The following is a 13,467-nucleotide window of genomic DNA, read 5'->3' as shown; positions in this document are numbered from 1 at the left end:
AATAATAAATACCTTTTTATTAGACGCTTTCCCTTTTAAAAATACAATATAAAACTTTGTAAAGAAAAATATCACGATCTCTGAATTCTTCTGGAACACTGTGGCCAACGTCATGCCAGAGCTAAGCTCTGGGCTAAGAGATGTGGGGAGCACATGACAGAAGGGTCCCAATGCAAATGGGCCAACTGCGTGACTGAATTCTAGCTTGGGGTGGTAGTGGGAGGCATAAAATGTGTGCAGGGATCTGGTCTGCTGGATTTATGTGTCTAATTTATGTTCTTAATATGTTTTTAAAAATTGAGAGAGAGAGAGAGAGAGAGAGAGAGAGAGAGACAGACATTGATTGGCTGCCTTCCTCACACACCCAACCAGGAATCGAACCCATAAACTTGGGCATGTGCCTTGAATGGAAATCAAACCAGCGACCTTTTGATGCATAGGACAACACTCAAGGAACTGAGCCACATGGGCCAGGGCTATGGGTATGATTTAAAGCATTTTATATCACTGGCCAGTGTTCTCAGTGGTTAGTGTCGGTGCGAGCACCGGTTTGCTCCCTGCCGCTACCCCCACCCCACCCCACCCCACCCCCCTTGTGTTGGCGCAAGCAGGAGGTGAAGGGTTGCCTTATCTCTCTCACATCAATGTTTTTCTATCTCTGTCTCCCTTCCTTCCACTCTTTCTGAACAGCAATGGAAAAAAATAGCCTCAGGTGAGGATAAAATTAATAAATAAAGCATTTTACATTTCCTATCCTCCATCCTACCACAGCCACCATCCCATCCCATCCCATCCCATCCCCTAACATAGGGTTCATGTTCTAGACACAATGGCTAAGTCACCTAAGTAGGGGAAGGCACTGGGAGGACTGTTACCGGCTCACCTCCAAATGAGAGGGTAAGATTGTGATGGGTGGTGTCCCAAGAGCAAGACTGCCGTAAGTACAGTAGTCTTGTCACCGATAGGTTCTGCAACTTTAAGCAAAACGATGTATAATGAAACCAATTTTACCACCGGCTAATGATGTAAACAAGAGTTACGTTTCTATGGGATCTCACCTCAACGTTATAATGAAACAATGTTGCATGAAATGACCTGCTGTCACTAAACTCCAAAAAAATAATTTAAAAATCCTGTTCTTTCCAAGGACAATCTGACTCCTACTAATGAAAGTATGAATTATGAGCAACAAATATTTTGATTCATCCAATAAATAAAAGTAATTTTAGAAATAAGGTTGAAAAATGAATTAAAGTAACATTTATTAGTGTTATTACCCGCCATCAGATTTACCACTCACAGAACACCTACTGTATGATTTATTACCGTAAGTGCTTCTCTGAACCTACTCATTTAATCCTCACAAAACCCTACGAGGTCGGTACTATTATAATCCCCACTTTATAGATGAGAGAACTGAGAGTCAGCAAATTAAACAGGATTGTAAAATGGTGCAACTGTGGAAAGCAAGCTGGCAATTCTTCAAAAGGTTAAACAAGGAATTTCCATAGGACCCAGCAGTTCCACTCCCAGACATATGCCTAAGAGAACTGAAAACATGCCTGCAAAAACTTGTGCACAGATGTTCATAGCAGCAGCATTCATAATAGCCAAAAAGTAGAAATAACCCAAAGGTCCATCAACAGCAGAAGGAGTAATATGAATATGAATGGAAACATAAAACGGATAAAATGGAATATTATTCTTATGTCTGAAGGAATAAAGTACTGACATACTACAACATGGATGAGCTTTGAAAACATTACGCTAAGCGAAAGAAGCCCGACGTAAAAGGCCAGATATTATAAATTCCATTTATATGAAATGTCCAGAATAGGAAAGCCCACAGGGACAGTGCAGATGGGTGGTTGCCAAGGGCTGAGATAACAGGGAGTGACTTTCAATGGGGACAGGTTTCTCCTGGAGGTGACGTATTTGCTCCAGATCCCGTACTTCTGCGGGCGCCAACGTATGGGCAGTCTGGCCCGCGAGGCTGTCCTTCTCCCCCTCTACCATGCTCCCTTTGTCTTGAGGACTTGTGGTGGTTGGTCATGTTATTTCATGTACTTTTCTGTATGTTGCCATATTTCATAATTTAAAGAAAGAAAATGAGTAAGAGATTAGAATAAGAGACCTAACGTTGTGAAGCTCTGATTTGGGCAAAGGCTTGGGCTCATTGGCAGATGAAACAGAAGGTGTATAAACATTGCTTCTAATCTGAAAAGTATAAGGCAAGGAACCAGGATTAAAAACTGTTAATCAGCCCTGACCGGTTTGGCTCAGTGGATAAGGCATCAGCCTGCGGACTGAAGGGTCCCAGGTTCGATTCCGGTCAAGGGCATGTACCTTGGTTGTGGGCACATCCCCAGTAAGAGGTGTGCAAGAGGCAGCTGATCGATGTTTCTCTCTCTCATCGATGTTTCTAATTTTCTATCTCTCTCCCTTCTTCTCTGTAAAAAATCAATAAAATATATTTAAAAAACAAAAAGCAAAAAAAACCTGTTAATCAGATCAGCGCCATTTAAAGACTAAAGGACTTTGGAAACACTATAAACAGCAAGTTCCCTGGTTGTGTCAATATCAATGATTACATGCATTCAGTGGTGATGGTTACCCAGTAGTAGGAACCTGGAGAGACAGAAAAGTATTGAATAGTAGTAATAAAGGATTAAGGCATTGTTCATATTAAAACTGGCCTAACATCAAGTAAGAAGGTTATAGTAAAACTTTCCCATGTAGAAGTAGGTCAATACCAGAGCCATCTGCTCTTTAAATTTTTTTTTTTCTAAACACTACTTTATAAGCAATCAGGAAGGCAGTTCTCTGACAAAATCAGATTATTAAACAGATGGGACGAGAACAGAAAGAATAAAAGTATTTGGCTTGCAAAAACATAAACAAGGAAAAATTTGCCCAGGCAACAATAGAGATGATAATATTCTGGGAAGACAATCAGTCATAAATCTTTACGTCACAGCCAAATGATTACATACTATTTTGGGAAGAAGAGAAAAGGGCGAGGAGGTAGAATGGGGAAGGGAGGCCTGAAGGAGGAGGGAGGGCAGCTATTTGCTAAATATAAAGACCAAGTCTTAATCAGTGGGTTATCATATATTTAAAACTGTCACCTAAATATAACTTGGCCCAGCACACACGATCCCATAAATAAAGAGAGTGGACTCAGACAAGGATCATCATAGCTGCTCAAACGATTAGGTGATACTTGTTGGCGAACAGGACAGTCCACACAGCGTCAAAGTATTGCCTCACATATTACTTATTATTCACAGAAGGGAAGGGGTATGTATTCAGTGGAAAAAGCTGGTGGACAACACCTTAACCAAGTAATCAAACATCCCCGATCATGGGACAAACGGTCATTTTATGCCTCCAGATGTGACGCACTGAAAAGAACACACACACTAAATGTTTCGCCTCTACTCATGAATAAACAATCAGACAAATACAAATTGTGAGACTCTTATGAAAGACAGAAAAATGTGGAACTGTTCTAGATTAAAGGAGACTAAAAAAAAACATGATAACTACCTAGGACATAGTTAAAAAAAAAACAAAAAACCCACACCACGGCTCTAAAGGACATTACTGGGACAATTAAAAATTTTAATTACATTTTTAAAAAATACATCCTTATTGATTTCAGAGAGGAAAGGAGGAGAGAGAAATAGAAATATCAATGATGAGAGAGAATTATTGATCAGCTGCCTCCTGCATGCCTCCACTGGGGATTGAGCTACAACCTGGGCATGCGCCCTGACCGGGAATTGAACTGTGACCTCCTGGTTCGTAGATCACCACGCAACCACTGAGCCACACCAGTTGGGCTTAATTACATTTTAACATGGCCTATAATTGGATATTATTGTATCAACGTTACAGCTCCTGAGAGTGATAATGGCATTGAGTTTATATAGAATGACCTTGTTCTTGGTAGATACATACTCAAGTATTTAAGGGTAAAGTCATGATGTCTGCAACTTACTTTCAAAGGGGAGAGGGAGAGAGAGGTGTTACCTAAATGTAACAACTGTTAACAACTGGTCAATCTAGGCAAAGTGTATATGAGTGTTCGTTGTCCTATTCTTTCAATTTTTCAATAATTTTAAATTTTTTCAAAATCTAAGGGGGGGAAAAAAAGCCATTAGAGTAGAGGCGTGCTCTCGCCTGGAAATGAGCCCTGGCGGTACATACACATCAGGCGTCTCAGACTCTGCGCGGCAGGCGGGAGGATGCTGTCCTGCAGGCCGGGCCGTCCTGCCACAGGGGCCCGCAGCTTGAGGCGTTCTCATTCTCTCTGTGTTGAAATCCATTTAGCAACTTGAAAACCCATTTGGGAAGAAACGACATCACTACCACTTCCCAGGCAACTAAAAACATCTGCTGTGCCCCGGCGGGGTGTGCTCAGTGTTTAGAGCGTCGGCCGGCAGCCTGCAGGGTCTCGGGTTTGGTTCCGACCCAGGGCACCTACCTCAGTTGCAGGCTTGATCCCCGCCCCCGTCGGGGCGCGTGGGGGAGCCAACCAATAGATGTGTCTCTCTCACATCCATGTTTCTCTCTCTGTCTCTTCCCCTCCCTTCCACTCTCTCTAAAAACTCCTTTTTCAAAACGGCATTCCCCTTCCCCCTAATGACACACCTGAACACAACTGGCATACGAGCAGGTCCTTGACAGTTTAAGGGTAATAATTCAAGGCCTCCAAGGGCTAGAGTTACAAGACCAGATCCCAGAAGGCCTTAGCCAGTGGTTCCTAAACTGGCTCCTACTCAAAAAGGCCAACGGAACTGGGGGGCTCGATCCTGTTTTGTTGACATCAACTTTGTGCCCAGAACCTGCACTTACAGCCACAGCAAGGTCTGCATTCCCTCCCGGGTCCCTCAGTGTCTCAGGAAGACTGAACAGCTCAGGCCAGTTCCCAAGAACAGAAAGGCAGCCCCGAGATCATTCCCCCTAGGTCATGCTTTACACCTTTATGTGCATCCACACCAGCGCTCACCCAACAGCCAACAGCACACCTGGGAGAGAGACCGAAGGACACTGAAACAGGACACGACCCACCGAACCCAAACTGACGCAGAAGAAGGTAGCATTTCCTGTCTCTCCCCCACCCCCTTTCAGGTAGCTTCATTCTCTGTATTTACCATAATCCGAATCTACTTCATTCTTGCTAACAGACGGTTATTTGAATGTAAATCCTTTAAAACAAAACAAAAAATCGCGCGCGCACACACACAACAAAATAGAAAGTGAACCTAACCATGTTTTGGTTAAAATAAATGGAAAACTACAATCGTGTCTGTTAGGAGAGAAATGCCTCATCAGCTAGTTCCTTTGTTTGCTCACTGGATGATGTGCCATTTGCGAAGTCCGACTGACGGCAGCTTTCTGAGGATAATGCCACTGTGCGGAGGACGATGCTCACTGTGTTTAAATCCAACGCGTCCTGCAGAAACGCGGGGCCAACGATGGGCAGCAGGTGGCAAGCGGCTAATTCTAATTCTGAGATGAAATGACATTTCGATAAGGGCTCACCGTGTCTTAGAAAGTCAACGTGTTCCGCCTCTTGGTGACAAAAGGCTACCCGGTGTAAGAAATAATAATGACATCAGGACCTTCACCATTAAGAAGAATTAAACCTGTGCACAAGGTAACTTTTACCACAGCATTGACACGGGCGCTTTGCGAGAAAATACAGTTGCTTTTGCTAAAACAAACTACTTTTTCTAGAAACAGATTCTCTCGGGCTCCGTGTCTCCTGGGATAGCGACACACAGCTAGCTTAGCACCACGACCGCGAGTGACCGTCCCTACAACATACAGCAGGTGCGCGGAAAAACGCCCATCGCTACCCGAACGGCGCTGTCGCCCGAGACATCAGCCAGGATAACGGCTTCTGCGTCCATGCTCTTTGACAGGCTGCGCTGTTACAGGAAGAAGCAAAGAGCAGCGATTTCCTTCCAAAAGGTCAGCTGCCTCAGACAGACCAAACAGAAAGCAGTTGATTCTTGGCCAACTTCCCCTCCTGCTTCTGCAGCTTGTACGCAATCGTGTTTGGTTTCCAGTAAAGCTCCAAAGAAAAACAAACCAAATGTGAGACCCAGAACCGTAAAGTGTCTCACGTGACTACGCTGAAGACAATACGGTCACATGGGGCCAGGCCTTTTAAACAGCAGTGGGGCTGGCAGAAACCACCAGGCTGAACGGGGACTTACACGCGAGGAGGACGGGACTAGATTTACACGAATGTTCCACAAGTCGCTGCCTAAGAATAAAGTGAATTTTGGGGCCGTAATAAATGTGACAACATGTGAGGTCCCTAGTGGATTGATATGAAAATAAATTTTTTTTAAAAAATATATTTTATTGATTTTTTACAGAGAGGAAGGGAGAGAGATAGAGAGTTAGAAACATCGATGAGAGAGAAACATCGACCAGCTGCCCCCTGCACATCTCCTACTGGGGATGTGCCCGCAACCCAGGTACACGCCCTTGACTGGAATCGAACCTGGGACCCCTCAGTCCGAAGGCCGACGCTCTATCCACTGAGCCAAACCGGTCTCGGCTGAAAATAAACCTTTAGCTTTCCTCTTCTCAAACTAAAGTCCAATCGTTGTCCAACACAATAAGGCACTGGCCGGGTTCAATGCTGACAAGCACATATACAAGGACTATATAGTTTCCTAGGTTAGGCGTGGAGAAAAGACTATACAACTATGAACAAAGAGAGGAAGAGGACAGAAAATATGATTTTAAATCCTCTTTAGGTAGTAACCCCAAATAGTTATGAAGTAATAGAGAACCTGGCCATGTTGAACCCGCTCAGCGGTTGAGCATCACCTATGAACAAGGAGGAGGTCATGATTTGATTCCCGGTCAGGGCACATGCCCCGGTTGTGGGCTCGGTCCCCAGTAGGGAGTGCGCAGGAGGCAGGCGACGAATGATTCTCTCTCATCACTGATGTTTCTCTCTCTCTCCCTCTCCCTTCCTCTCTGAAGTCAATTAAAAACATATATTTAAAAAAAATAATATCGAACACCCGCTCACCCTCAAAGAAACAGTACCTTCTTGCGTAGACTTCTTTAAGAGCTCATCTCTGCATTCAATCTTCCTAGAGGCAACAATTTAGATCCTTTTGAACAGAAAGATAAAGAGGAAGGAAAAAAAGAAGACTTTTTAAGTTTTCTCAGCCAGACTGGTTCCGGGCTGAGCTGTCTACATACAGCTTACAAGAAACTGTGAGGGGCCCTTCCAGGCCCCTCCAGCATGTGGTGGGCTCTCTGTGGTTTCTAAGCCGCTAGTTTCAGGTTGTGGCGGCAACGGAGACACCAAGCCTTTTGTGAGACACGCTTATGTTCTGAAGATTCTAGGCTTTGATGATGGAGGGTATGTAACCCCCTCTGAGACTTTCAAAAGGAACACAGTCTGGGGTTCAAGGAAAAACTTGTTGGTTTGTTAAACGTGTTAAATGAATGATTGCTACCAACACTAGAAACAGGTTCCATGTTGGAAACAAAATACACTATTACATTTCCAAGCCTTTCCTGTACTTAATCACCAAACCTTAAACAACAGCAAAGGAGCTCGCACAGAAAGGAGAAAAAAGAGCGTATGAGTAGTGATTGTAATACTTAGTAACAGTAGCAATAACATTCAAGGAGCTCCTACCGTGTCATGAACTCACGCCCTGCTATATATGCCCTTTACATGCACCCTCATGAAAAAACCGATAACGGCAGCACGATGATTGCTCTCATTCTACAGATGAGGAAACAGGCTTAAGGGGGAGGAAATTTGCCCCAAGTCCTGCAGCAACAAAGCACAGAAGCTGGGATCAGTGCCTAGGCTGTCTACCTGCAGGGCGCCTCCTCTCAAACCCCGTACTTATTAAAACCTCTTACCCATCCACGTGAGATTTTCCTCACAAGGATACCTGTGGTTTAAGACTGCTTTAAGATAAAAGCTACAAAGTGAATTAACACAAAGCACAACTCACAGATAGATACCAAAAAAAAAAAAAATTATTTGACATTCCAAAAATGCTTTGTATGGGATGGTGCGAACATCTAGATGACAAACCTTCAGGCAACCAGAAGAAGCCATGTTTGGGGTTTGGTGGCTCAGCTTCACTCCCCTAAACCAATCAGAAATCAGCTAAAAGTGTTGGATTGTCAAAGGGAGTGAGAGGAGAACAATGGGAACAGTTCTGGGGGTGGGTAACTTTCCAATGAGGCCAAAACCTAGACCCTGACCACTTGTGGTCAGAATGAACATTGTGACACTTCCTATAAGACGAAGAGTGGCTGGTTATACTTGTTACATTTGTTCCCAAGTCCCTTACTAGTTTTCTGTTAGATAGGTTATAATCCACCCCCAAGATTTAGGAGGGACCATCTTAATCTCCGGTTTTCTCATTATGGCCACAATAATCACTTATAAAAACGAGAAAACAGCTTGTGAAATATCCTAGCGGGTAAGTTAGGATAGTAAAGGATACTGAAGTCAGCTGTCATCTGGGCAACTGTTCACCTTATGCCGATAATTAAACGTCAACTTACTTAAGGCTGGTATGCAGATGAAGGTACAGGCCAGGTGTAAACGATAAATTCCTGTGATAACGAATATCAACATGACAAACATATAAGTAGCCACCTGACTGTTTACAGTGTACACTGTATAACGGGATGAATGTTAGATCATCTGGGTTCACCAAGCCATGCCACTAAGAAGTATTTACTCTTCTGAATTTAACAGGGGACATTTGGAACAAGGAGCCTAGGAAGTGTATACTTCTACTAGAGGCCCAGCGCACAAAATCGTGTGCAGGTAGGGTCCCTAGGCCTAGCCTGCAATCAGGGCCATCTTCTGCCCGCTTGCCAGTCGCCAGTCCCTACTCCCGCCCTGCCACCTCCACCCACCCACCTTCCCGCTGGCTTGGCGATCTATCTTAACATGCAGGCAGGGGGGAGGGACCAAGAGGTACCCGCCCGACAGTCCCCAGTCCCGCCCCGCTGCCACCCACCCTCGTTTCCGTGGTTCCCCATAGGCCTGGTGATCAATCTTAGCCTGCAGGCTGGGGGGGAGGGACCGAGAGGTGGTCAATGCACCTCATAGGGACTGTTCGATAGGTTGTTCCGGTTGTTATGATGTTACGGTCACTGGCTCTTTATATATTAGATGAAAGGTGCCTCATACAATCTTTAACACCTTTAGCTAAAAAAGGAATCAACCAATACTCATATCCTATGACTTTTATCATTTTGATCACCCCAGTTTTAATTTTTTATTACATTTAATTGATTTTTAGAGAGAGAAACATCGATGTGAGAGTGAAACATCGATTGGCTGCCTCCTGCACGTCCCCTACTGGGATGGAGCCTGCAACCTGGGCATGTGCCCTGGCTGGGATTCAAACCAGCAACCTTTCGGTGCAGGGGACAGCACCCAACCAACTGAGCCACACCAGCCAAGGTTGATCATCCCAGGATTTTTTTGTTTGTTTTTTTTTTATATATTTTATTGATTTTTTACAGAGAGGAAGGGAGAGATATAGAGAGCTAGAAACATCGATGAGAGAGGAACATCGATCAGCTGCCTCCTGCACATCTCCCGCCGGGGATATGCCGACAACCCAGGTACATGCCCTTGACCGGAATCGAACCTGGGACCCTTCAGTCCGCAGGCCGACGCTCCATCCACTGAGCCAAACCGGTTTCGGCGATCATCCCAGTTTTAAAAGATGGAATGCTTGCCTGGCTGGCGTGGCTCAGTGGTTGAGTGTGGACCTATGAACCTGGAGGTCATGGTTTGATTCCTGGTCAGGGCTCATGCCAGGGTTGTGGGCTGGATCCCCAGTGTGGGGTGTGCAGGAGGCAGCCGATCAATGGTTCTCTCTCTTCGTTGATGTTTCTATCTCTCCCTCTCCCTTCCTCTCTGAAATCAATAAAAAATATTTTTTTTAAATAAATAAAGATGGATTGCTTTATCTCTCTAGAGTGAGAATGTGCTACACTCGGCATGAGAACTAAAGCAATTCTGAGTTACCTGTTGCTTAACTACATTGTAACTTATCCCAGGGCAGGAACCATTTTGATTCCTTCAAACACAATGCTTAGTGCATGGTAGATGTTCAATAATTGCGTGTTAAATACGACGTTGGTAGACCTCCGAGTTACAAAGAACCTAAATTGGGGGAAATAGCTGAAATGGCTGGTAGGTCAGTTATTTCCTTTAAGATGTTATTTTTACCACTGTGGGGGTCATTAACTCGAGTCCTTATTACAGGAATAATGGGACTGAATCACACTTTATAGAAAATGTGACGGAGGTTTTGACTCATCGTCGGTGCTAATCACGGCAAGTATAATTGCAAGCCGTACCATTCCATAAATATCGTGACAAGTTCGCAGAGCAGCGCTAACGCCTTGTTGTGGCAGTTTCAAAGAGGAGAACTACATGAAATGGGATGATGCCAATGCGAGCAGAAATTCCAAAGACAGCTTCTTCTTTATGCAAACGAAACTGCGTCTTTTAATTCTGCCTCAAAAAAGCAGCTGAGCATCAACGTAAGGCGCAGTGTTTATCAACAACCCACTCCGACGGTTACCAGGCGTTCTACCAAGCGCAATCCGGAAAGACTGATTGCTGCGCCAAAACAGGAGGGTAACGTTCTGCATCCAGAATGCAGATTCCCGCTGGGGGGGTGGCTCGCCTGATAGACGCGGAACCTGTTACTTATCTCCTGAGAGTTCTCCAACTGCAGGATCGAATGCCAACTCGGGGAAGGTATTTCAGTAAATACCGCCGTGCCTGAGTGACTGCAGACTATTTTTTGCTGCAGACGTACTTCCATGTAGTAAAGTAAATTTAGCAAAGGAAAACAGAGTCTTGAATGGTTATGGATGTCCCCTCCCCCTGCCAAAAACGACAAGCTGCTCGCTCAAAAGCTGTCCCTCATTAGCAGCTGCTGCTGTGAAGAAAACCAAACCAAGTCCCAAGGAAAGCAGACTGAACTGGCCCTGTGACAGGGAATGGAAAAAGCCAGCATCTCTCTGTGACCAGCAAACTTCCCAAATGCTGGCCATCTAAATGCAGGAGGCCTGGGGGCGGGACAATGAGGGCCACCGAAGTCCATTCATATTCAAACAGGAAGGACCAGGGGAGACTCCTAGCACCTTGAAAAGTCACAGAAATCCCAGGGTACTGATGTTAGGGAATGCCACCGCAGCCATTTCCACCGCCTCTGCACGCGGAGTCAGATCTGGCACGGGGTGATGCTTTTCGTTGTCAATTCTGTCTTGGGCGTGCTAACACCTGCGGCTGTAGACATCATAAACGTTGAATGTAAAAAAGTACCTCTCCTATGCGCGTGGCTTTGGCCCAAACTCTTAAGGCCGAGTCTAGCTGCGGACCCTCCACTCTCCAGGCTGAGAACACGGGGTTAAGGAAAGCAGTGTCAGAGGCTCTCACGGACGGGGATCCTGCTTGAAATCTGACCTGCACGGGACACTCTTCAAATTGCCCTCCACGCTCCCTCTCTCTTTCTCTGTGTCTCTTTACCAATCAGAGCTCCCATTATATTTCTTTTTTCCTCAGCAAGTTAATTTCTATCCTTCAGAAACAAACTAAGGATATTTCCTCTTTAGTTTTATTACTTTCTTTTCCCCTCTCCCTCCAGGCAGACCGATAGAAAGCCATTACTACGTCATTTATATTTGGATAATAGGGTGAGGCTGTCTCTGTAGCAACTACTCAGAAAAATGAAAATGATAGAGAAAGAGAAAAGGAAGGAAGGATGGAAAGGCGGAAGGAAAAAAGGAAGGAAGGCAGAGAGGAAGGGACAGAGTGGAAGGGAAGGAAAGGGAAAGGAGAGAGGGAGGGAGGGAAAAAGAGAGGGAAAGAAGGAGAGAGGGAGGGAGAAGGGAAAATACAATGAAAACAGAAAAATGGAGGGGGGGGGAATGAGTATGAGCATATAATGTCTTAAGCTGCAATCAACACCTCTTTTTGTAGCTGCTGTCCTTCATACAGAGTTTGTCTTAATGTCTGTATAAACCATTACAACAATGTATCGGTGATTTTCCAGTTCATAATCAGTCTGTAACAATGAGAACAATTTGCTTTATCAAACATGGAGAAAGCCTAATCTTTGATATTACTGTTGGTGCAGGTTTATCAGCAAGGCTTGGAGGAGCTAAGCCTACCGACATGCAGATTAGGAATCACATTTTCAAAGCTTTAATAACCCCCTAGCGGTACCCAACAAGCTGTTGAACTCACGTGTCTTTGGATACTTATTGTGTATGCATCACTGGCTAGGTCTCGGTACAAAGCAAAAACTAGAAATGCAGGGGTAAGAAAAATTGTCAAGCCCTGGCTGGTTTGGCTCAGTGGATAGACCGTCGGCCTGCAGACTAAAGGGTTCCAGGTTCGATTCCGGTCAAGGGCACATGCCCAGTTCAGTTTGTGGGCTCAATCCCCAGTAGGGGGCGTGTAGAAAGCAGCCGATCAATGATTCTCTCTCCTCACTGATGTTTCTACCTCTTTCTCCCTCTCCCTTCCTCTCTGAAGTCAATAAAAATATATTTTAAAAAAAAAGAAAAAGAAGAATTGTCTAGTCTCCAAACAAAGAGTCATACTAAAAAAAAAAAAAAAAAAATCCGGACACAAAGGGACAAATATTATATGATTCCACTTATATGAGGTACCTAGAATAGTCACTTTATATAGAAAGAAAGTAGAATAGTGGTTGCCAGGGCCTGGGGGGCGGGGGTGGGAGTTATCATTTAATGGGTACAGTTTCAGTTTGGGAATGATGATGGATGGTGGTGAAGGTTGCATGACAATGTTAATATACTTAATGCCACTTAAAAATGATTCAACTGGTTAAAAAAAAGTTTTTTCTAATAGGGGGGAAAGCCAGTTCATGCCTAGTGAACTCACATTTCTTCCACCCTTAACTCTGAAATTCAAAGGAAACAGAGAATTGGCTTTCCCTTCTTTTTCTTTCTTCCATAGTGAAAGGCATGCTTTCAGCCCTTCTGAGGGTTGAAGCTCCTCTGAATATATCCTCTCTGTTGAGATTAAAGGGGAATAACTAGAATTAAAATATCTTCAACACGAACCAAAGCTTATTATCAGAGAATAGAGGCCCAGTGCATGAAATTCGTGCACAGGCAGGGTCCCTAGGCCTAGCCGGCAATCAGGGCCGATCGGGGCCTTCCGGCTGCTGGCCAGGACCTTCCTTCATTCCACGCCACCCCCTGGTGGTCAGCGCACATCATAGTGAGCGATCAAACTCCTGGTCTCCCGGTCAAACTCCCAAGGGGACACTGAAAATACAGCAGGGAACAAAACAGATATGTATTTTATTAAACTTAGACTCTAATATATTGGGGGGGGGGGGTTAATCCTGACTCAAGGATATTTTTCCATCGATTTTTAGAGAGTGG

General features: G+C 44.6%; 1 protein-coding gene across 8 annotated transcripts in view; it reads right to left on the bottom strand.

Annotated features, from left to right (window-relative positions):
* Nucleotides 1-13,467, bottom strand: part of LOC118671504 (signal transducer and activator of transcription 5B) — a 68,808-nt gene that overhangs the window by 27,580 nt on the left and 27,761 nt on the right. Inside the window, exons 2-3 of one of the 8 annotated variants that reach the window (XM_036339759.1) lie at nt 8,575-8,625; nt 7,081-7,148 (exon numbers count right to left, since the gene is read on the bottom strand). The exons of 6 other annotated variants lie outside the window; for them this stretch is intronic. Coding sequence is in view for 1 of the 2 variants with exons in the window: in XM_036339756.1 (XP_036195649.1) it covers nt 5,441-5,534 (94 nt within the window). In the remaining variant the exon portion in view is untranslated. Of the gene's footprint in view, nt 1-5,440; nt 5,789-7,080; nt 7,149-8,574; nt 8,626-13,467 lie in introns of those variants that run through there. One more of the 8 variants, XM_036339756.1, reaches the window with a different exon arrangement.

Source organism: Myotis myotis, unplaced genomic scaffold (genome assembly GCF_014108235.1).
Source record: "Myotis myotis isolate mMyoMyo1 unplaced genomic scaffold, mMyoMyo1.p scaffold_m19_p_17, whole genome shotgun sequence".
In the NCBI taxonomy this organism is placed as follows: Eukaryota; Metazoa; Chordata; class Mammalia; order Chiroptera; family Vespertilionidae; genus Myotis; species Myotis myotis.
Note: the sequence above shows the minus strand (reverse complement) of the source record. Positions and strands in the feature narration are given on the sequence as shown.